The sequence below is a fragment of the Dermacentor variabilis genome, chromosome 9, assembly GCF_050947875.1.
Source record: "Dermacentor variabilis isolate Ectoservices chromosome 9, ASM5094787v1, whole genome shotgun sequence".
Lineage (NCBI taxonomy): Eukaryota > Metazoa > Arthropoda > Arachnida > Ixodida > Ixodidae > Dermacentor > Dermacentor variabilis.
In genome coordinates, this window is record NC_134576.1 from 65494265 (window position 1) to 65518373 (window position 24109).

The window sequence follows — 24109 nt, forward strand, 5'->3', positions numbered from 1 at the left end:
ATTATATTTGACTTATATATATATATATATATATATATATATATATATATATATATATATATATATATATATATAAATCTGTGTATCTGGTCTTATATAAGAAATATATCTGGTATTATGTGTTTTTATTCTGATGAACTGTTATTTTCTGTACGTTTTTGTTTAACGGTTCGACATTCACGTCGAGGTCAAGCCCTGCCTTGAATATGGTGTCCGGGCCTCTGTCAAGCTGCAGACCGCAGCTTTTAGCCCTGTCAACCACAAAACTTGTTTTGGAAAATAAAGAAATTGAAATTGAAATTGAAATTACAGGAAGTGCACAACGAATAGCAGCAAGCTCGGCGGCAGTCGACGTAGTCTGGTGAGATAGTCGAATCTTTATGGTGGAACGTTTTGCAGGAAAGATCGCCGATCCTGCAGGCCCATTCACCGTGGTTGAAGCGTCAGTACATGGATGATGAAGCGCGTTATACGTCTCGTACAGCAAGAGCAGTGAAAGCTGCTTGAGTGCTGGAGACGAAAGTTGGCCTTTTGTTCGTATGCCTGGTACCATTAGTCGAACCTTTGCTTGAGACAAGCACCATGGTGGAAACGGAACTTTCGCTGGAGTTGTATAACCTGATGGAAGGTATGCACGATATGGCAGGGCTGTTTCACAAAAGGAAGCACGTGGTCGATCCTCTGGCAGTGAGCCTAGATTATGGGCAGGGGCTCGAGCAAGGTGTCTTACGTGCCGGGAGAGGTCGGCCTGAGTGAAGTGCCTCTGGCCTGCTACTCCACGATAGGCGTCAAAGATGTTCATTAACGAGCAGCGCGTACTCAATGCCACATATCAATGGCCCAAACTGGCGTGAAAGAATGTCATTGAAGAGCGGCACGTAGCCACTGGGACATATTTAATGCAGGAAGTTGGTCGAACGATTGGTTTTGAAACCGGTTCCCTCAACACATTAGCCCTTAGTTGTACCCATTTGACTCAGGACTACATACATACATACATACATACATACATACATACATACATACATACATACATACATACATACATACATACATACATACATACATACATACATACATACATACATACATACATACATACATACATACATACATACATACATACATACATACATACATACATACATACATACATACATACATACATACCACAAACTTCCCAGAGAATGCTAATGGCATTAAAATTCTGCTAGAAAGACAGGCACGAAGACTGAAGGCTAAGAGGAAACGAGAAACAGGGTATGAGAACAAATTTTATACTTCGCTTTTTGAATCAACCGTGGCGATACCATGTTGTGGGCAATCTCCTGTGCTGTCTTCTTTGTCTTCGGATCTTGCTAGTTCCCGAGAAAAGAGATACAAAAATATCATTACTGCTACTTTACGCGGTCTCACCTTTCAACGCCTCTCTATACATGCTCCACTCTGACGCTTTTCACTCGGCTGCGGCAACGCATAAGGGTGACATAACAGAACATGCCTTAAAGAAGAAAAAGCCGAAGCAGCTAAGCCGGCTTGTCCCAAACAGTGGGTAGTGGCCGCCAAAATTAACCCCATGCTCGGGTCCCTTAACGACCCTGGCTCAAAATTCCGCGACTTTGGTGAGTTCTGACGAGAAATGTCACTACCTCCAGCCGGGTAACCAAGGCGTTCCTACCGAGTGCAACCAAAGGCAGCACCGACAACCATGGCAGACAACGAGAGAAAATCGGGCGGTACCTTCGATCAGAAGGAAAATGCCGAAGACAACGCAGGAGCTACTGAGGACGCACCGACGAGGAGCACAAGGGAGGCACTCGGCAAGTCCAGATCCATGCCTGCACTGGAACGGCCGAGCAACCGCAACAACACACGGATCAGCCAGTCCGAGTCGAGCTTCATCGCGTCGCTCAAGCAGCGCAGCGTTGTGCCCGAGGAACGCACGGTAAGGAGATCCGGTGAAATTAAACTGGTGCGGACACTCTCGCAGCTGGTCGGCTCCGAGCACAGCTTCATCGAGGAAGAAGGCGCCGAGGGAGAGGAGGCGGGCGAAGCCCCAGTGGAGACGCAAGTGGGAGACACGCTGTCCTACATGGACTTTCCCAGCACTATCGGCACCGACACCAAGCTGGACGCCGAGCTCAGGCATCCGGTACGCAGCGCCGAGACCGTGGGCGAGGGCAAGACAGAGGACGCGCTGGTTGTAACGAGGCTCCAAGGAGAGGCGACCGTCGCTCCGACGACCATGGAATCAAGTGTAGGTGAGCCCCAAATTGCAAAAGCTGTTTCCGATTTAGAGCGCGACAAAAAACCCGTACTCGCTAGCGCCGACGAGATCACGGTGTATACGTCATTCTCCGATTCGTCTGCGCCCAAGCAGGAACCAGAGCTAGCCAAGTTGCCTTTCCCGAGCGAAGGCGCCGAAGAGGAGATGGTCAAACTCGCTGCCCCCGGCATCTCCCGGCAGGATGTCATCAAATCTGTGGAGGAGGCGCATAGACCGCTGCCCTTCAAGACTCCCGAAGAAACAACCGCTGGTTCTGAAGTCGAGGACACCCTCGTCGAAAGAGCGGGACTCCATAAGCAAGTCGAGGAGTTGTCGTCGAAGGCAGTGACGCACGCTGAGACTGTCGAGCCTCGCGGAGACTGGGAAGGGCCCGCCGGGGAAAAGCCTGAAGCGGACACGGTGCTCACTAAGCAGCCTCCGAAGAGGCGCGTCAGCACGCAGGTGTCTGAAAGCCAGGCATCAGAGTGGCGCATCGTTGAACGCCCTGTGCCGTTTGGGAGCGAGAACCAACAAGTACGAACGACGGACGATCAGGCTTTGCGGGCGACCGAAGACCACATTACAGTGGTTGGGCCGACAATTGCAGAGACCCTAATAGAAGCTGAGGTATCAGTCAAACGTGCGGGGGAAGAACTTCCGGCCGCGAAAGAACGACATGCCGCTCAAGAATACGAAACCCGACAAGTAGCTGAACCTTTGCCAACGTATGTCGTACCAAGACAAGTTCCAGAAATAGAAGGAACGATTGCGGAAATGGAAACAGCAGCTGCCGAAGCAAAGACAGCTGAAGTAGCGAAGAGAGAAGAACCATTGCCTCCTACAGTCCCTGAGCCTCGCGAAGCGAGCGCCTTGTTGGAGGTACGCCGACGGTCGTCTACCGCGCCACCAACCGCAACCATTGTGCCACGATCTCGACGAAAATCCAAACCGGAAACCCCCAAGGCAGCTCCCACAGCCTCTTACGAGGAAACTACACCCTACATCGAATCATTTGCTCCTCAGGCACTTCTTACAGAAGCTCAAGAGTTAACACAAGGACTTTCAGAGCAAAACGTGGCGCTCCGTAAGGCCGGGGTAGAGGAAAACGTGTCAGAGAAAGAAGCAATACCCCAGGAAGACACTGCCCTGCCAGCTCGCGGCCGTTCTTCAGTCCTGCCTCTAACAGAATCGACTGCACCAGGGTATCGCAGCAAGTCGTCAGATATAGAGGCCGGAGAGGGCGCTCAAAAAGAGCCATCATACATAGAAACCTCGCCAGCTCTCGAGTCCTTCCCACAAGAAGCCCCACCCGTTCCTTCTTACAAAGAAACTACACCCTACATCGAATCATTTGCTCCTCAGGCACTTACGGAAGCAGACACTGCAATGCCAGCTCGCCGCCGTTCTTCAGTCCTGCCTCCAACAGAATGGATTGTACCAGGATATCACAAAAAATATACAGAGGTCGCAGAGGGCGCTCAAAAAGAGCCATCGTACAGAGAAACCTCGCCAGCTCTCGAGTCCTTCCCACAAGAAGCCCCACCCATTCCTTCTTACGAAGAGACTACGCCGTACATAGAATCGTTTGCTCCTGAAGCTCTTCTTAAAGCAGATCAGGAATTAAAGCGAAAACGTTCAGAAGCTAAAGTGGTCCACCACGAAGCTGGGGCTCAAGAAAAGATTACTAAGGCCGAACCACCACCTCCTTCCCTCACCACATTGAAAGCAAGGCGCCATTCCTCAATCACGCCTCCAACAACTGCGCTTGTGCCAGGGTACCGCAGAAGATCTTCGGCTAGAGAAGCAGCAGAAGCCGCTAAAAAAGGACCATCTTACATCGAAACCTCGCCAGCACTCGAGTCCTTCCCACAAGAAGCCCCACCCGTTCCTTCTTACAAAGAAACTACACCCTACATCGAATCATTTGCTCCTCAGGCACTTACGGAAGCAGACACTGCAATGCCAGCTCGCCGCCGTTCTTCAGTCCTGCCTCCAACAGAATGGATTGTACCAGGATATCACAGAAAATATACAGAGGTCGGAGAGGGCGCTCAAAAAGAGCCATCGTACAGAGAAACCTCGCCAGCTCTCGAGTCCTTCCCACAAGAAGCCCCACCCATTCCTTCTTACGAAGAGACTACGCCGTACATAGAATCGTTTGCTCCTGAAGCTCTTCTTAAAGCAGATCAGGAATTAAAGCGAAAACGTTCAGAAGCTAAAGTGGTCCACCACGAAGCTGGGGCTCAAGAAAAGATTACTAAGGCCGAACCACCACCTCCTTCACTCACCACATTGAAAGCAAGGCGCCATTCCTCAATCACGCCTCCAACAGCTGCGCTTGTGCCAGGGTACCGCAGAAGATCTTCGGCTAGAGAAGCAGCAGAAGCCGCTAAAAAAGAACCATCTTACATCGAAACCTCGCCAGCTCTCGAGTCCTTCCCACAAGAAGCCCCACCCGTTCCTTCTTACAAAGAAACTACACCCTACATCGAATCATTTGCTCCTCAGGCACTCCTTACGGAAGCAGACACTGCCCTGCCAGCTCGCCGCCATTCTTCAGTCCTGCCTCTAACAGAATCGACTGCACCAGGGTATCGCAGCAAGTCGTCAGATATAGAGGCCGGAGAGGGCGCTCAAAAAGAGCCATCATACATAGAAACCTCGCCAGCTCTCGAGTCCTTCCCACAAGAAGCCCCACCCATTCCTTCTTACAAAGAAACTACACCCTACATCGAATCATTTACTCCTCAGGCACTTACGGAAGCAGACACTGCAATGCCAGCTGGCCGCCGTTCTTCAGTCCTGCCTCTAACAGAATGGATTGTACCAGGATATCACAGAAAATCGTCAGATACAGAGGTCGGAGAGGGCGCTCAACAAGAGCCATCGTACAGAGAAACCTCGCCAGCTCTCGAGTCCTTCCCACAAGAAGCCCCACCCATTCCTTCTTACCAAGACACTACGCCGTACATAGAATCGTTTGCTCCTGAAGCTCTTCTTAAAGCAGATCAGGAATTGAAGCGAAAACGCTCAGAAGGTAAAGTGGTCGACCACGAAGTCGGGGATGAAAAAGACATTACAAAGGTCGAACCACGGCCTCCTTCACTTGCCACATTGAAAGCAAGGCGCCATTCCTCAATCACGCCTCCAACAGCTGCGCTTGTGCCAGGACACCGCAGAAGATCTTCGGCCAGAGAAGCAGCAGAAGCCGCTAAAGAAGAACCATCTTACATCGAAACCTCGCCAGCTCTCGAGTCCTTCCCACAAGAAGCCCCACCCATTCCTTCTTACCAAGACACTACGCCGTACATAGAATCGTTTGCTCCTGAAGCTCTTCTTAAAGCAGATCAGGAATTGAAGCGAAAACGCTCAGAAGGTAAAGTGGTCGACCACGAAGTCGGCGCTGAAAAAGAGATTACAAAGGTCGAACCACGGCCTCCTTCACTTGCCACATTGAAAGCAAGGCGCCATTCCTCAATCACGCCTCCAACAGCTGCGCTTGTGCCAGGGCACCGCAGAAGATCTTCGGCCAGAGAAGCAGCAGAAACCGCTAAAAAAGAACCATCTTACATCGAAACCTCGCCAGCTCTCGAGTCCTTCCCACAAGAAGCCCCACCCATTCCTTCTTACGAAGAGACTACGCCGTACATAGAATCGTTTGTTCCTGAAGCTCTTCTTAAAGCAGATCAGGAATTGAAGCGAAAACGCTCAGAAGGTAAAGTGGTCGACCACGAAGTCGGGGCTGAAAAAGAGATTACAAAAGTCGAACCACGGCCTCCTTCACTTGCCACATTGAAAGCAAGGCGCCATTCCTCAATCACGCCTCCAATAGCTGCGCTTGTGCCAGGGCACCGCAGAAGATCTTCGGCCAGAGAAGCAGCAGAAGCCGCTAAAAAAGAACCATCTTACATCGAAACCTCGCCAGCTCTCGAGTCCTTCCCACAAGAAGCCCCACCCATTCCTTCTTACCAAGACACTACGCCGTACATAGAATCGTTTGCTCCTGAAGCACTTCTTAAAGCAGATCAGGAATTGAAGCGAAAACGCTCAGAAGGTAAAGTGGTCGACCACGAAGTCGGGGCTGAAAAAGAGATTACAAAGGTCGAACCACGGCCTCCTTCACTTGCCACATTGAAAGCAAGGCGCCATTCCTCAATCACGCTTCCAACAGCTGCGCTTGTGCCAGGGCACCGCAGAAGATCTTCGGCTAGAGAAGCAGCAGAAGCCGCTAAAAAAGAACCATCTTACATCGAAACCTCGCCAGCTCTCGAGTCCTTCCCACAAGAAGCCCCACCCATTCCTTCTTACCAAGACACTACGCCGTACATAGAATCGTCTGCTCCTGAAGCTCTTCTTAAAGCAGATCAGGAATTGAAGCGAAAACGCTCAGAAGGTAAAGTGGTCCACCACGAAGTCGGGGCTGAAAAAGAGATTACTAAGGCCGAACCACCACCTCCTTCACTCACCACATTGAAAACGAGACGCCGTTCTTCAATCATGCCTCCGACAGCTGCGGTTGTGCCAGGCTACCGCAGAAGATCTTCAGCCAGAGAAGTGGCAGAAGCCGCAAAAAAAGAACCATCTTACATCGAAACCTCGCCAGCTCTCGAGTCCTTCCCACAAGAAGCCCCACCCATTCCTTCTTACCAAGACACTACGCCGTACATAGAATCGTTTGCTCCTGAAGCTCTTCTTAAAGCAGATCAGGAATTGAAGCGAAAACGCTCAGAAGGTAAAGTGGTCGACCACGAAGTCGGGGCTGAAAAAGAGATTACAAAGGTCGAACCACGGCCTCCTTCACTTGCCACATTGAAAGCAAGGCGCCATTCCTCAATCACGCTTCCAACAGCTGCGCTTGTGCCAGGGCACCGCAGAAGATCTTCGGCTAGAGAAGCAGCAGAAGCCGCTAAAAAAGAACCATCTTACATCGAAACCTCGCCAGCTCTCGAGTCCTTCCCACAAGAAGCCCCACCCATTCCTTCTTACCAAGACACTACGCCGTACATAGAATCGTTTGCTCCTGAAGCTCTTCTTAAAGCAGATCAGGAATTGAAGCGAAAACGCTCAGAAGGTAAAGTGGTCCACCACGAAGTCGGGGCTGAAAAAGAGATTACTAAGGCCGAACCACCACCTCCTTCACTCACCACATTGAAAACGAGACGCCGTTCTTCAATCATGCCTCCGACAGCTGCGGTTGTGCCAGGCTACCGCAGAAGATCTTCAGCCAGAGAAGTGGCAGAAGCCGCAAAAAAAGAACCAACATACATCGACACCACGCCAATCCTCCAGCCCTACCCACAAGAAGCTCCGCCTACAACTTCCTACGCTGAGACGACGCCTTACATTGAATCGTTCCCGCCTGCGTCTTCCGTGGTCGACGCTAAAGCGCTTGGACCCCCCGTACCTGTGGAGGAAAGGCCTGCACTTGACCTGCGCAAGGTGTCTTCTGTCGTTCAGGAGTGGGCTTTGATGGAGTTAAGACCCCCGACTGGCACCGAACTCACTGAAAAGGAAGAAACGCGGCTCGCAGTTGTTGATCGCGGGGAGGCTGAAGGGCGTGTTTTGCCGGCCTTCAAAATGGGAGAATCGGCGGAGGGGTCTTTGGTTGCTCTCTCTACGTCTGCTGAGGAGAAGCCCTTCGCGGGTGGCATATTTTCGCACGTTTCAATGCCGACTTCTCGCAAGCGGTCGCGACAAGTGAGCGATGTTACGGGCGTGAAGCGCTCAGAGGGGGCCGCGATGCCGGAAGGAGAGGAAATCACAGTAACTGTTCGTGATTACGAAGCTGATCACGAAGAGCAGCCATCAAGTGTGGGAACACAGTCTTCACAAGAAGAAGAAGAGCTCGAGAAGAGCGTGAGGAAGGATAAGTTGGCACTGGCTCTGTATGACGAGAAGGTGCCAACTGTTGTGCTGGAGGCGAAGAAACACGCAGAAAGGCTTGCGCCAGAAGAAGCACGTCTGAAGCCTGTGCCTCTGAAGCCGGAAGTGAAGGAGTCACAACCGTTTGCACCCGTGCCGGAGGATGCGTCGTCCTTGGTCGAACTTGCACAGCCGCTCGTCATCAGGCCAGAATCTGCGATGGTTCGAGCAGAGCAGCCGCTTTCGGCAGATAAGCTTTTGCCAACTGCTGAGGAGGTCTTGCCTGTAGAAAGAGCTGTAGAAGAATGGAAGCCTGCAGCACTCATCTCCGTGAAGCCTGAGCCAGTCGAGTTGTCCGAAGGTGTTGCACGTCCTGTCGCTGAAGAAACACCAAGGATCCCTAGCGAAGTCACTGAAGTCGGAGAGTTACAAGAAGAAAAGCCCAAGTTTGCGCCCATATCGAAACCGCCAGAATCTGAAGCCGAGCGCCCAGAACAAGGCGTTTACGTGACTGTGCTCACTCCTAAACATGATGAACCCCTCAGAGTTCTTGCGGGGATGCCTGTCATCACAGAACCTACGAAATTACCTCCTGTTGCTGCGATAGAGCGAACGCATCACATTTCGGCACCGTGGTCAACTAGGTCGAGCGTAGCTGCGGCGGAAGAGGCTGCCAGGGGCCGTGCGGCCTGGGAGCAGGAGCTCACCAGGGCAGCTGGTACCGACCGCCGAATCGAGCGTCTGCACGAAAAGAAGACTGCCAAATACTCGGTCATTATAAAGGATGGGCAGCCGGTGAGAAGCATCTCCAGTTCGTCGGAGTGCACAGAACCTGTAAAAGAAGACTTCCCGGATAGTCTGGCCTATCAATACGTGGCTAGCGAGGAACAGGTACTGGAGAGGATCGTGACAGTTGACAGTACCGAGTCAATCTCTGTGCCGGCTCATCCGCCCTCGGACAAGCAGCCTCCCGGGCCTGGTACACAGGGTGATGCATCATCAGCCCATACAGCAACACCAGGACCAGAGCGGTTTCAGCTCAAACAAAGAGAAGAACCACGCAGCGAAGGGCCCACCTCCGAATCAGAATTTAAACCGGAAGAAGCGGCGCCATCCACGAACGCTCCCGAGGAAATGGGGGCGGCATCAGTTCAAGCGGCGGTACAGGAGCAAAAAGAGGGGTCATCTTTCGAAATAGGTATTCCAATTGACGAGCAGACGGAGTTTCCTACGATGAAAGAAGACTTAGAGAAGGAAGACCAGCAGCCAGAGGAAACGACGATTGACGCCGGTTTTGAAGAGTTTTCTGCTGCACGCCACGCAGAAAAGGTCCCCAAAGCCAGGCCAAGTACTGTGGAGTCTTCAACAGCTTTGGAAAGTGGCGAGCAACCATTAGCACTTGAATATCTTCCTGCACAGATAGACACACACGTATCCACGACCCCTACACCTTCTCGAGTGCCTCTGTTAGCCCAGCTTGTTAAGGTGAAAGACGAGGCAACATTTGAGCCTGAGGAAGATGTACCAACGACAAAGACTTTCGAAAAAGAATATATGATCACCACGGCGAGTCAGCGCTCTGACCAAGAAGAAACTCGTCCATTGACTTCAGCATCAAAGAAAGTCGCTGTGGGTACGACGGAACTAGAGAAGCTACAATCTGACCCCGAGCTACCTCAGATAGAACACACTCTTTCACGGACAGCTGTAGTTGAAGAAAAACCAAACCTAGATACTGAGCTGACTGCACCGGGTGTATTACCTCAGCAGAAAGTAAAGGACGAAATAGGCCACGAGGAAGCTGCTGGTCAGCCCAAGATAAACGAAGCCACCGTACCGGAAAGTGATGGTTTTCAGTACGCTCTCACTGAGCACGTCGAGCCAACGTGCCCTCCGCAACCAGAGATAGCAGTTAAAGAGGAAATACCGGTGCTAGAAGCATTATCTGAAAGTGACCAACCACAGGTTCAAGTATCTGCGCAAGCGAAGCTTCTTGCCGAAGCTCCCTTATATGTTCACCCGGCGTTAACGGAGCCTCAAAAACTTGCAGCGTTGGATGAAACAACCGCTATAGTTGAAGTTAGGCCAAGGGGTTTAGAGCCTACAAAAGACAGGCCGCAGGTTGACTATCACGCCCCAGTCCAGGCAACAACAGGAGTACGGAAGGAGCTGCGACCAACGATTGCCGAAAGCGAAGAATTCAAAATACACCAACCAGCCGAGCTAGCACTTTCCGAAGTCGTTGAGAAGCCATCTCAAGCCTTGGTTCCTCGAACGGAACAGAAACAGATAAGTGAAGCGCCGAGTATATATAACGCAGACGTAGAAACGAAGAAACAGAAAACTGCAGTAATGCTTTCCATCGAAGCCCCAGGTGGAGTTAGAGCAAGCCTGTCTCAAACAGAACCTCCTGTAAAAGAAGTCTCTACGGTGGCAGCCGAAGAGCAGGCGGGACACTCTGCGCCGAAAGAGACGGAAGTGGCGATCGGAGAAGCGCTTACAGAGCCAACTTCTCGGCCAGTCGTCACAGGACCCTTCGAAGAACCAAAAGCTGAGGTTACTTCTGAGGCTGCCCCATCCGTGCAGCGTGTACCTGGGGCACCGGCCGCAGTTACTACCGGCACTCTCGTACCGAGAATCGAAACTGCGCTAGACGTTCATGCTACTGAGGGCGTCGACCTAACGCCCATTAAAAGCGAACGCTGGCCAGTCGAGGCGATGATAGCGAGACCTCCCGTGGAGCCAGGGAGAGCACTGGCAGGAGCTGCTCAAGTTAAGGAAGAAGTCACTGCTGAAGACTATGCGCATACAACACCGCCTCCTGCAGCTGTCCTTCCGACAAAAGTCCCACAGCAAGAAGAGGGCGCCAAAGCCTGTGAAGCACCTAAAGGAGTCGCCGTGACGCCCATGATTCCCGAAGCTACACGGCTTGTAGAACCGGATACTGCAACACAAGCGACAAAACAAGCGACAGAAGGCACATCATTGTCACATGCACTAACCGAAACTGCAGCCATTGAGGGGACCAAGCGTAAGTATCTCGAGTCTATTGGGGCAAGGCTCGCAATCGAGCAGCGCACTCCGGAAGCCGGCACAAAGGAAGTGAAACTAGCAACCACCGGCGTTACGGCTGTCAAGGAAGAAATAACGACACACCAAGTTGCGGAAAAAGCGGCGCAAGCTCTCGTAGAAGTCAAAATGCCCGACGCATTAGTAGTGGCGACTGACAAATGGTTGGAATCTGTCGTTCCAGTTACTGAAGAGCAGGTGATTGAAATCCCCGATGCTCTGCCTGATGTCGCGCCCGCAAGTACAGGAACAGTCCAATTGGCTACCCATGACGCCAAGCTCGAAAAGTTCAAGCAATCGACGACGGCTAAAACGCCGGAAAAGGAACCTGCGCAACTACCCAAGCAACAGATTACCGAAATGCCCCAGATTTCGACGGAAGATCAACTAATAATGAAGCCAAGCCAGGACGCAACTGCAGTCACAGAATCAAGAACAATGTCACAGACCGAACGAGCACCGAGGCAACAAACCTTACAAGCTTTCGAAGTACCCAGCATAGAAGTAAGGTCAGCGGGAGACTTCAGCTCTGAAGGTGCAGCCGTTCTTGTTGACGTCGAGGACGTGGACGAAGAGCACGAATATCATGAGGAAGTGCGAGAAAAGCGCTCGACTTCCATCGCATCGATGCTGAGAGAGTCGCCAGCAACTATAATGGCACAGTTAAACGTCGCTTCATCAAAGCCAGAATCGCCGGCTGAAAGAAAGGGCGAAGCAGTGCTGGAGCCCAGATTTCACACCCCGCATTCGGAAGAGGAACTTGACAAATCCATGATCGCAGGTGCCATCACGGATCTATCTATAGTACCAGAAGAACTTACCAAATCTCTTACAGATTTGACAGAATCAACCAACATAGGACCGCTTCCAGCGTTACGTCAAACCAGTGCCCCAGATCTTCAAAGCTTCCAAGAAAAAGAGCCGGAAGCAACAGCACTCAAAGCGCTTGACCAAATCGGGGAATTATCTATTGCTAATGCGGTCGTTGAAAAACCACTTCCGGCAAACCTTGCAGACAAGCCGTCAACAATCGAACACGCTGCAAAGAAAGTCTTAGAATCACATTCCGATGACGCCATTCTAGCCTCCACGCCTTCCTCGTACGTCGAAACTACACCATATATGGCGGCTTATCCAGTGGAACCGGCTCCAATTGTAGTGCGACCAGAAGTGGCTGGTTTGCTGCAGGAAGATATCGTTCTGAAAGAACTACCTCGGGTAGAGATCCCGCAGTCTATAACGATGGCCGCTGGTCAAGATGAGAAGGAACCAGAAGCAGCAGTACTCAAAAGTACTGGTGAAATCGTGGAAGTGCTCCCTGCTGAAATCATCTTTGCTAAATCACTGGCGGCGACACCTCCAGAAAGGCCTCTTGCAATAGAACACGTTGCAGAACAAGCCTTAAAACCACGTTCCGAAGGCATTCCACCCGCCGCGCCTTCCTCCTATGTCAAAACTGCAGCATACACGGCAGCCTATCCAGTAGAGCCGGTTCCCATTGAAGCGCGACCAGAAGTCGGCGGTTCGCTACACTTAGACGTCGTCGCAAAGGCACTAGCTCAGGTTAAAACACCAGTGTCTCTAACGAGGACCGGTGGTGAGACTGAGAGAATACCAGAGCCAGCAGTGGAGCCAGCTCCAGTTGCAGAGCGAACGGAAGTGGTTGGTTTGCTACAGGAAGACATCGTCGCGAAAGCATTTCCTCAAGTAGAGGCCCCGGTGTACCTAACGACAGCCACACGTGAAGCTGAAAGGAAACACGAACAAGAAGTAGAGCCGGCGCTCATCGTAGAGCGACCGGAAGTGGCCGGCTTTTTACAGGAAGATATTGCCACGAAATCAACTCCTCAGGTAGAAGCTCTGATGTATGTAACGACGGTCACGGATGAAAGTGAAGAAAAACGCGAACCAGCAGTGGAGCCTGCTCCAATTGTAGAGCGACTGGAAATGGCCAGTTTGCTACAGGAAGACATCACCGCGAAAGCGCCTCTTGAAGTTGAGGCTCCAGTTTATCTAACGACAGTTACTGCTGAAGGTGAGAAAGAACATGCGCCAGCAGTCGAGCCAGCACTAATTGTAGAACGACCGGAAGTGGTCGGTTTGCTACAGGAATACATCGCCGCGAAAGTGCCTCCTGAAGTTGAGGCTCCAGTTTATCTGACGACAGCTACTGCTGAAGCTGAGAAGGAACCTGCGCCAGCAGTCGAGCCAGCACTAATTGTAGAACGACCGGAAGTGGTCGGTTTGCTACAGGAATACATCGCCGCGAAAGTGCCTCCTGAAATTGAGGCTCCAGTTTATCTAACGACAGCTACTGCTGAAGCTGAGAAGGAACCTGCGCCAGCAGTCGAGCCAGCGCTAATTGTAGAACGACCGGAAGTGGCCGGTATGCTACAGGAAGGCATCGCCGCGAAAGTGCCTCCTGAAATTGAGGCTCCAGTTTATCTAACGACAGCTACTGCTGAAGCTGGGAAGGAACATGCGGCAGCAGTCGAACCAGGGCTAATTGTAGAACGACCGGAAGTGGCCGGTGTGCTACAGGAAGGCATCGCCGTGAAAGTGCTTCCTGAAGTTGAGGCTCCAGTTTATCTAAGGACAGCTACTGCTGAAGCTGAGAAGGAACCTGCGCCAGCAGTCAAGCCAGCTCTAATTGTAGAACGACCGGAAGTGGCCGTTGTGTTACAGGAAGGCATCGCCGCGAAAGTGCCTCCTGAAGTTGAGGCTCCAGTTTATCTAACGACAGCTACTGCTGAAGCTGAGAAGGAACCTGCGGCAGCAGTCGAGCCAGCGCTAATTGTAGAACGACAGGAAGTGGCCGCTGTGCTACAGGAAGACAACGCCACGAAAGTGCCTCCTGAAGTTGAGGCTCCAGTTTATCTAACGACAGCTACTGCTGAAGCTCAGAAGGAACCTGCGCCAGCTGTCGAGCTAGCGATAATTGTAGAACGACCGGAAGTGACCGGTTTACCACAGGAGGACATCGCCGCGAAAGCGCCTCTTGAAGTTGAGGCTCCAGTTTATCTAAGGACAGCTACTGCTGAAGCTCAGAAGGAACCTGCGCCAGCAGTCAAGCCAGCGCTAATTGTAGAAAGACCGGAAGTGGCCGGTTCGCTACAGGACGACATCGCCGCAAAAGTGCCTCCTGAAGTTGAGGCTCCAGTTCATCTCACGACAGCTACTGCTGAAGCTGAGAAGGAACCTGCGCCAGCAGTCGAGCCAGCGCTAATTGTAGAACGACCGGAAGTGACCGGTTTGCCACAGGAAGACATCGCCACGAAAGTGCCTCCTGAAATGGAGGCTTCAGTTTATCTAAAGACAGCTACTGCTGAAGCTGAGAAGGAACATGCGGCAGCAGTCGAGCCAGGGCTAATTGTAGAACGACCGGAAGTGGCCGGTGTGCTACAGGAAGGCATCGCCGTGAAAGTGCCTCCTGAAGTTGGGGCTCCAGTTTATGTAACCACAGCTACTGCTGAAGCTGAGAAGGAACCTGCGCCAGCAGTCGAGCCAGCGCTAATTGTAGAACGACTGGAAGTGACCAGTTTGGCACAGGAAGACATCGCCGCGAGAGTGCCTCCTGAAGTTGAGGCTTCAGTTTATCTAACGACAGCTACTGCTGAAGCTGAGAAGGAACCTGCGCCAGCAGTCGAGCCAGCGCTAATTGTAGAACGACCGGAAGTGGTCGGTGTGCTACAGGAAGGCATCGCCGCGAAAGTGCCTCCTGAAGTTGAAGCTCCAGTTTATCTAACGACAGCTACTGCTGAAGCTGACAAGGAACCTACGCCAGCATTCGAGCCAGCTCTAATTGTAGAGCGACCGGAAGTGGCCGGTTTGCTACAGGAAGACATCGCCGCGAAAGCGCTTGCAGAAGTTGAGGCTCCGATGTACCTAACAACAGCTACTGCTGAACCTGACAAGGAACCTGAACAAGCAGTGGAGCCAGCGCTAATTGTAAAGGGACCGGAAGTAGTCGGTTTGCTTCAGAAAGACGTCGCGAAAGCGCCTCCTCTGGTAAAGGTCCCTATACTTGCGAGGACGGCCACTAGTGAAGGTGAGAACAAACACGAACCGGCAGTGGAGCCAGCTGCCATTGTAGAGCGACCGGAAGTGGCCGGCTTGCTTCAGGAAGACATCGTTGCAAAAGCGCCTCCTCTAGTCCTGGCGTCTGTAATGACGGCCACTGGTGCAACTGAGAGAAAACATGAACCAGCAGTACCCAAAACATCTGGTGAAACCAATGAGGTACTCATTTCTGAAACGATCTTGGAGGAACCACTACAGGCGAACGTTCCTGAAAAGCTTCCAGCCATCGAACACCTAGGAGAGGAAAATTTAGAACCCCCTTCCGAAGGCGTAATTGCGCCCACTGCCCCATCCTCATACGCCGAGACAACACCTTACATAGCGGCGTTTCCACTGGAGCCAGTTCTAATTGTAGCCCGACAAGAAATGGTTGGACAGTTGCAAGAAATCCCGGTCTTAAACATTGTCGCAGCTGCGGGAGCAGAAGTTCCTGTAGAAGTTGCTACAGAACTGACTAAGATGAAACCGCTCGCGTTGGACATTCTAAAACCGCAACAACCTGTCGAAGCACCTAACGCTGCTACACTTGTCGAAGAGCCAGTGCCGTCCGAAGCTGCTGCGGACTCGCGGTTAGCTATTGAACAAAGGCTTGCCGAACAAACTTATGCTGAGAGGACACCGTTTGTGCGACAGTATGCCGAAGAAGGCACACTGCCGGCTATTACTTTTGTAGATGCTATGCGACGAGAATCTTTTACGCGGAAGCTTTCCGAAACAGCTGTTGCGGTTGTTCCTCAAAAAGTTCCTTACTCAGAATTTATGCCTAGTTTAGAAGCGCACCCAAAAGAGGCCCCGTTGGAAATTATTTCTCAGCAGTCTCCAGCGCCGTCAGATGTTTTGCCAGAAAAGCACGAAGTGCCTTTGCTTCAAGTCCTGCCCAGATCGCCGCCTGATGACGCTGCGCCTGCGACATTTGCTCCTACAGCGCCTACAGAAATACTTCCAATAGAAGCCGATATGCTGTGCGCGCGAGACGTCCTCGATGAAGAACACCGTTGGGGAGTGGTGCAAGAACCAGTGTCGCTATTGAAGAAGCCCGTAGAAGCAGCTCCGACATTGTCACAAGTAGGCGATACTTATTTAGTTAAAGAAGACCATGCTGGCGCTACTGCTGAAGTACCACCAGGAAAGCCAACGCAAGCTCAGCCCTCTACGGAGAGAGCCCACAAAATTTCCGAGGGCAAAGTGCTGGTCCTAGGTGAAGTGCCGACTGCGGCTACTCCAGACATTCTTAGAGCGCCCTGCGCAACAGTTGAGCCTTATGCTGTTCAGGACCAGGCAAAAGTACAAATTTCCACCCCTCAAGAGCAGCACATACCGTATTCAAAGGCTACCACCGCAGCAGTACCTCAAGAAATTACGAAAGAAACCGTCTCTCTACTCGAACAGACTATGACTGTCCTGGAACCACTTCCTGAAACTATTCCACAACCTCCAAAAGCCCCAACGCCAGGTCAAACGCGAGCACAAACTGTTGAAGCAGCTCCCGAAATTCTGCCCGTTTCAGTGCCTGGAATACCGGTAGTGCAGGTGCTGACAGAAATTACTCGTGCAGGAGATGCACAACTGGCGATTCCCAAGATCGAGCAAGCTCCAGGCACCAGTGCAGATCTCCCTTCTGTGGAAACCATGTCTCTCGTGGAATTGAACCGACGGGAGCCGGTGGTTCTCGCGGAAGAGCAGGAATTACGAGAAAAATCGGTGTCGGCAAGGGCCGAAGAGCCACCCGAAAGGTTTCCGCAAGGGATCACCACTGTGCCGGCTTTGGAGCCTCATGCTGGACTCGCGTCACAGCTTTCTCAAGTGGAGCCAACGTCTTTAGCTATTGCAGGGGCAAAGGATTCACTAGCCCTTGTGGAACCAGCCGCACCGCACACAGAACCCTCTGCTGCAAAACCAGAACTGACTGAACAGCCTCAAAAAGCATTTGTAAAGGACGAACAGTTGACCTACTTCCCTTCTACTAAACCCACTACCAGAGCAGCCTCGCTCGATATAGCAGAAGCAGCGCTGCAGTCGGCAGTAAAGGTAGTAGAAGAAAAGGTTCGAGAAACGGCTGCAGCGGCTGAACGTGAGGCAAAGAAAGTCGAGGAGGAAAAAGAAGCAGCGTCAGTTACAGCCGCGCCCGCGCCGCTGATTGAAGTTGTCGAATCCGTCAGTGCGACCCCCGGAACTGTACCAACCCAGCCCGTCGGTGAGATAGTGGCCGCGAATTCTGGTGCAATCGACGACATGCGAGCCGAGGCTCCCGGAGTTAGCGAGTCTGAACTGGCCATAGCCGAAGCACTCAGGGCATCGAGAGAAGAAGCTCGCGTGCAAGGAATCGCCGCCGAAGCGGTTCGACCCCAACTCGAGCAACAGGAAACGGAGGTCGTCTCACTCGAGAGCCTGGGTCGACCGCTCATCTCCGAACGCGAAATGGACCAGGCCCAAATATCAGGTACCGTCCTTCCGCCGTCGGAGACCAAGACGTACGCCGAGTTCCAGAAGTCGCTGAAGGCGCCCTCAGCTACGACTGTGCCGAGCACGGGCACCGTGGCCTTAAGACGCTTGACGTCAGAGTACCAGGTCGCTGTGCCTGACGCCGAACTGTCAAAATTGCACGCGGATAGCGGCGAAAGCGCAACTGCGATCGAACCGGCATCGCAGCGGCCGCTCGCGGTGAAAGAAGAGAAAGACATCCGGGAGCTGGCCGTGGCCGCCGTCATGGTGGCCGCGGCGTCTGCAGCCGTGAACGCGCAGCAGCAGCGCGAGATGTCTGCGCTTCGAGAGCCTTCGGTGACAGGTTCAATGATAAGCGCCGCCTCCGAAGTCCCGATCGCTTCTGCCGTCGCGTGCGAGATCCGGCAGAAACTCGCCGGCGAGCTCGAGGTGTTGCCGAGCGCATCACGCACCGCGCTCGTCGACGTGCTCGCCGCCGGGCCCCCACAGGAACCCGGTTTTCCCAACGCCATCGTGGGGCCCCCTAGCACCATTTCGACCAGCTGGAGCACGGAGGACGCCGGCAGGCTTCGGCGGCACTCGAGCCGAGACCGGTCGGAGGAGTTCCGAGTGCCGGAGACGCTGGTACCCGCGCTGGACGATGAAATTCACGTGCCGCGACCGACTTCCTTCAACGTTCCCGTCATCAACATCCAATACAACTTCCATTTCCCGCGCCCTGACTCCCCCGGAGCCCCCGGTCGACAGTCACCGCCAAGCCCAGAGCAAGCCATGGCCGCCCAGGTGCTCCAAGGAGCGCTGGCCCAGCAGGGAATGGCGGGGCACATTCCGGGCCGCCACGTTCTCTCGCCCGAGCAGCAAGCTCTCCGGGAGATGACCGAACGGCTAAACCGAGTCGCGCTCCATGGGTCGGAGCCCTACACCGGACGCCAAAGCCCCGGCAAGGGAACCATGTTCCGGCCGCTGCCCAGAAAGCCCGTGCCTCCCGTGCCACCGCTCATGCCTCCGGGCGACGAGATGTCGGCGGAGGAACGCAAGAGGTTGTGCGGCTTTCGCTTCATCGTGTGTTTGCTGGCGTTCCTCATGATAGTCTTCGTCCTGCTCTACTGCCTCGGTCTCATAGGAAACAAGCGGTACTTTATGTATTATAGCTGAAGAAACGCCGCCGTAAGATTCTGGGACGTACAGCGAGTTTTCCCTCGACGGCGACATGCCGTGAGACGAAGCGTCAAGCTTCGACGAAACGCCACTTACTGAAGAGTGTGGCAGGTGTTGGACGAGCACCCATGAAACGCCTCGGAAACGAAGCTCCCTCAACTTCGTTATCACGCCTGTCCAGCAGCGTGCTCCAGCTCCACCCAGAAGACGCAAAGGAAATTCGCCAGCGTCTATAGCCACGGCAAAACGCGGATGCTCCAAGGCTGGCGCAGAATCCAAGCTGCGGAAGACCCGGCCTCCAATCATTACAGCCGTGCATCGGTGAACAGCCATCACGCCGGCAGCAATAAAGTTTCGACGTAATAAACTGTCACCGTCAAGTCTCGTTACATCAGTGTTCTCCGTGTGTGTGTGTGTGTGCTAGCCTCCAAAAATGCACGTTACTTGACGAATTCGTTAAAACTTCGACACTCCTTGTTCCCTCTAAAAGCTTTCTACGAGGCTATTGTTTCTGATGAACCTCATCTGGCGATTATAAAAAGGCGTCTCGAAAAGTCGCTGGTTGCACTTGTTTCGATGGCCAATCACTACGGGTGACTGGCCAAGATTCGAATGGAATCGGGCAAGGTACCGCATTACTAAAGGCGACCTGATATTTTGGAACAAAATTAATGAAAAGGAACGTACGAAGAACTGAACATCAAAATCGGTCTAAAGCAACTAAAAGTTCTTCCTCGGCTGTGCGACCATTATTATTATTATTATTATTATTATTATTATTATTATTATTATTATTATTATTATTATTATTATTATTATTATTATTATTATTATTTCTAAGAGAATACCCTTTTGTAGGTAAGTGCCACTGTTTGGACACACCACCATCTTTCAGGCAACTAGTCGAAAGAAGGAAAAGACTGCCGCTTTGCGAGTGTGCGGAGATAGCTTTGCGCTTCTCTTAGGCCTTCCTTCCTTTCTTTTTTACTCATACTCAGCAGTCACCTAATGGCAAGAACGACCTATTAAGAACAGAATTATTGCGGACCCCATTGCCAGTGAAAAAGGCATGCTCATCATCGTCATCGCCACCGACCATCTGTCCCCACCAAGGTCGCCCTCACGAGCTCCGCAGCGCGTTCGTCAGCTTTTCTGTTTTCTCTTCAGGGCTCGACGTCGTCACATCTGCGAGCCTTCCCTGCGCAGTGACGGTGCGAACCGACCGATTGCAGCTGCGGTCCGACGACGCGAGCCATGCTCGAAAAGGATTTCTGCACCACGCCCACGATTCACGAGTACGAGTTCGCCCACTACAGGCACCGCCTCCACGGCACCGCCGCCGACGAGGACGGCTCCTCGACCGAACCAAAGCGTGGACCGCAGCTGGTGGACCTGCGCGATCGAGCCCTGCCTCTGGGACTCGCGCGACCGCCGGCCTGTGGGACCGAGCATCAGGCGAGTGTCCTGTTCCCTCGACCTTACGTGGTCTCAAGCACTATGTGCACTCTGCCGAACCTAACCCTCACTGTTTAGACTGTTTTAAACGATTGTGCTAGTTCTTTTTTTTTTCCTGTGAGCCCTGTCCCGCTTCGCGCTGCACCACACAGTCTAAAATGGAAAACCAACTAGCCCCAAACATCACCCTTCTAACCCTCACGTTGAAAAAAAAAAAAATGGGTCCAGACTGTGAAAGTTTTAAGGCGAAAATATTATTTGTCTGATTCCCGCTTTCTTCTTGAGTTTTTCTTTTTTTTTTGCAGTAAGTATACATCGTGTATTACATTGCAGGCAAGGCTTTTGAAGGTGGCGCTGCTTGGGATGCGCGATCATAGAAGTCCCACTTCGCGTGTTTCCCAGTGCAGTCATTTTCGATCTGCGTCGCTTTCCACAAAACATCTACTGCATTTCATGTCTTACAACTACAACTTGTCAATCAATCCAATCAATCGATCGATCGATCAGTCAATCAGTCAGACAAATTGCATATTTCAGTTTTTACAGAAAAAGCTGGACCTGACGAAGAAAAAAAAAACAACCGCTTCAGAGGCCTCACCAACCTAGGACGTAAAGCTACGGCCAAAACCCATATTTACGCATCTTTGTGCTTCCTGTAAGTGACGCATTATATGTTTGGTCGAGAGTGCTAGCGGTGCCTGTTCGCCGTTGGTCGCAGAAACGTGTCTTTCCGCATGTTCGGTGGAAAATCGGTTCACATATGAGATTTTGCGCAATAATTACGTCACATTGTTGGACATAAAAGTACGAGACCTAGAACTGTATCGAATTACATGACACATACATTTATTTCATTTGCGACACACTGTTTTTTTTAATTCCCAATGCGAGTATGAGAGAAGTCTGTCCACCCTTCTTAGCGCCGCCCTCTGTGCATGAAACCTAGTGCAGCTATATATGACATGTGACATCATATCACGTCATATGACATCGCACCGCACTGCGCACAAACTCCGTTTACCCAGTGGGGCCGCTTTCGCATGGTGCACCGGCTAGGTTAACGCCGGGAGAACAAGTTGCAGCTTTCTACGGTGGAATACAGTAAATAAGCTAAGCATAACGATTATTGCCCGCAAAGCCCAACGAGCCATTCCTGCTACGCCGAGCTTGATGACTCAAAATATTGATGCAACACTTCCGGCCCTGGTGTCCTAAAATGTGGGCAAACCACACAGGGTTGTTGCTGGCGCAACAAACAAGCAAAAGAAAAAAAGATAAAGCTAAGAACATCTCCCATGACGCATAGATCAGTTATCGTGCTGATAAACTTTTGGGGAGCAACCAAAACAGAAAGCGAAAATGGAGGATAACGTGTTCGGCATGTACCAAATAAGTGCAATTCAGATATTTTCTTTTCCTTTTACTCCCCGCTGCTGTTGCTGGCATCACGAGAATTTACACAAAAAGGCAGAACAAAAACGGATACGGAAACAACGAGAAGCACGTTTGTGATCTCTTTCTTGTTCTTGTTCTATCCTAGTTTTTTTTTTTTTTTGCCTGGATTTCAAGTAACTTGAATCCCTACCAACTTTCTAAGCATTGAGAGCGTCCGATCGCGCAACTACTCCAGGCGTTCTGTCTAGTGCGTTGAAGTTGCTTGCACACACATAAGCTACGTTTACATGAACCCGATGAAGCAAGGTCAAGTCGGCGTGTCAGGTCGACACCCCATAGCAGGAGACTCGCCTAAACGCTAGCAGGTCGGGTCGAGTAAGTGTCGAGGCGAATTCTGTCAACCGTCGTGCGACTGGCAATTTCGTTCACTCACCAAACCCCGCTGGACAAGATGCACGCAAACGCGGTCGAGTCGGGCCGGGCCAGCTCGACTTCCGGCTCGACCCGCTCCCGCCGAGTTCAGGCAAGAGAACCTTACGGTCCCGTTTTGACGCTCAAACGTTTCCTAGGACCAGGCAGGACGCTCGCACCAGGCTGCGTTTGCCCCCGAGGGCAAGGCTTCGGCTGCGATAGGCCAGGACCGTCGCCCGCGCCGAGACACGGACTCCGAAGAACCGCTGGACTCCGCCTTCAGGTCGCCTGGGCCCGCCGGCCGCATCAGCCCCGCGGGCGTGGTCATCGAGCCGTACTACCTGGGCGACTCGGTGACGCAGATCTCGCCGACGACGTACTCCTTCTCCCGGAGGAGGCGGACAGTCTTGGGGGCGCCGCTGAGCGAAGCGGACCTGACCGCCGTGGCGCGCAGGTCGTCTTCGACTACCACGTTCAGCGAGGAGGACTTCCAGATTAGCTACCACAAGGTACCGCAGAAAACCAAAAAAAAAAGATATTTCTGGTTGTCAGGTTGCCGTAGTGACGGCAACCGATCGGAGTACGAGTCCCGAATCTGACTCGTTAATGGAATTGAATTTGAGCCCAGGAGGAGAATAAGTATGCTGCTCGAATCGCGACGATAGCGGCCGGTAAGTACAGTAGCTCGGGAGTGGAAATTTGATGTTGCGGCAGTAACGGGGGTCAAGTGCCTCCGCTGCTCAAGCGTGTATCACGGTACATTCCAGGTTACTTGCTCGTGCTGTCTCGCAGTCGAGAATGTATGACAGCATTCGCGTCACGCGCGATTTCGTTGCATCAGACCCTTTCGCTACAGAATTCGCGACGACGTTCAAGAATTTCTTTAATACGTGCATTAAGCGTTGCTTGCGCCGAGCGACAAATCGCCATCAGTGACGATCGTTTACACATCCATTGAAGAACGGTAACCTTCGAAAAAGCAAAACAATGTAAGCGTGAAATTTTTAATACTGCCATAACAATTTATTTTAAGTACTTATTTTTAGATATGACAGCATTTATTGGGACTATCGCGGTAATTAAAAAACGAGAACAAAATATTGTGAGATAAATTAAGTTCAAAGCTTTATCGTACTTAATTGTCGGATGAAGTTACGTTTGTAGAAGCAAGACTTAGTCAAAGAAAATTTCCTTCAGTGCTAAAAACGGGGACAATACCAGGTCCAATGTTCAGCAGCGGCGCTAAACGTAAAGCTATTCCAAACGTTTCTATTCCAATTGTGCAGTCAGCCCCCCCGGACTGGTAAAAAAGTGGTCTAGACCACCCCCACTTCTGTCTGTCATGCGAGGTCACGAAAATCGCGATAGCTCCCCATCTGATATGACGGTATACACTTATTGTGCATGATTCGACCGAACAAAACAAAAATAATTATTTCTGATTCGACGCCTTTTCGCCATTAACCCTCTGCTATTGGTCAAAAGGTTTCAGGCTGCACCCACTTCACCTGTCTGTCACTCGACGTCACTAAACCGCGATAACTCATTGCGTCAAAGTGATTGCGTGTACGCGTTAAAGGTGCAATAATATGCCGAAAAAACTGGATTTTCTTTTCTAAATAGCCGGGGACTGCCTCATTGCGAAAGGAATAGGAGACAGTTGCTGCCGATCGCTCAGGCACTGGCTACTCGCACCTGCCGGAGAGCGTGGGTTTCTCGACTTGCATAACAAAACTTTTTGCGTAACCCTATAACGTTATCGAGCCCTTTCAGCCCGTATACGACCTCGCTCTGCCAACTCTTCTTTGCTGAGGACCTGATTTAACGGCATTTATAACGGTCCGTTGCACGCCGCCGCGATTTTTGACCAGCCACCGCAAGCTAGGTAAGAGAAAGCGGACCAATCGCAGACGCCGGAACCTCCCTCTTCATTTGGTTGCCTATTTTCAATGCGCTGGCTCGGCCCCGTCG

The 24109-nt window shown here is 51.8% G+C and overlaps 1 protein-coding gene across 2 annotated transcripts in view; it reads left to right on the forward strand.

Annotated features, from left to right (window-relative positions):
• Positions 1-24109, forward strand: part of LOC142592764 (uncharacterized) — a 59001-nt gene that overhangs the window by 18012 nt on the left and 16880 nt on the right. For both annotated transcript variants that reach the window (XM_075704426.1, XM_075704425.1), the window contains exons 2-3: positions 20045-20332; positions 22297-22647. In XM_075704426.1, the coding sequence (XP_075560541.1) occupies positions 20132-20332; positions 22297-22647 (552 nt within the window). In that variant the 5' untranslated portion in view covers positions 20045-20131. The remainder of the gene's footprint in view (positions 1-20044; positions 20333-22296; positions 22648-24109) is intronic.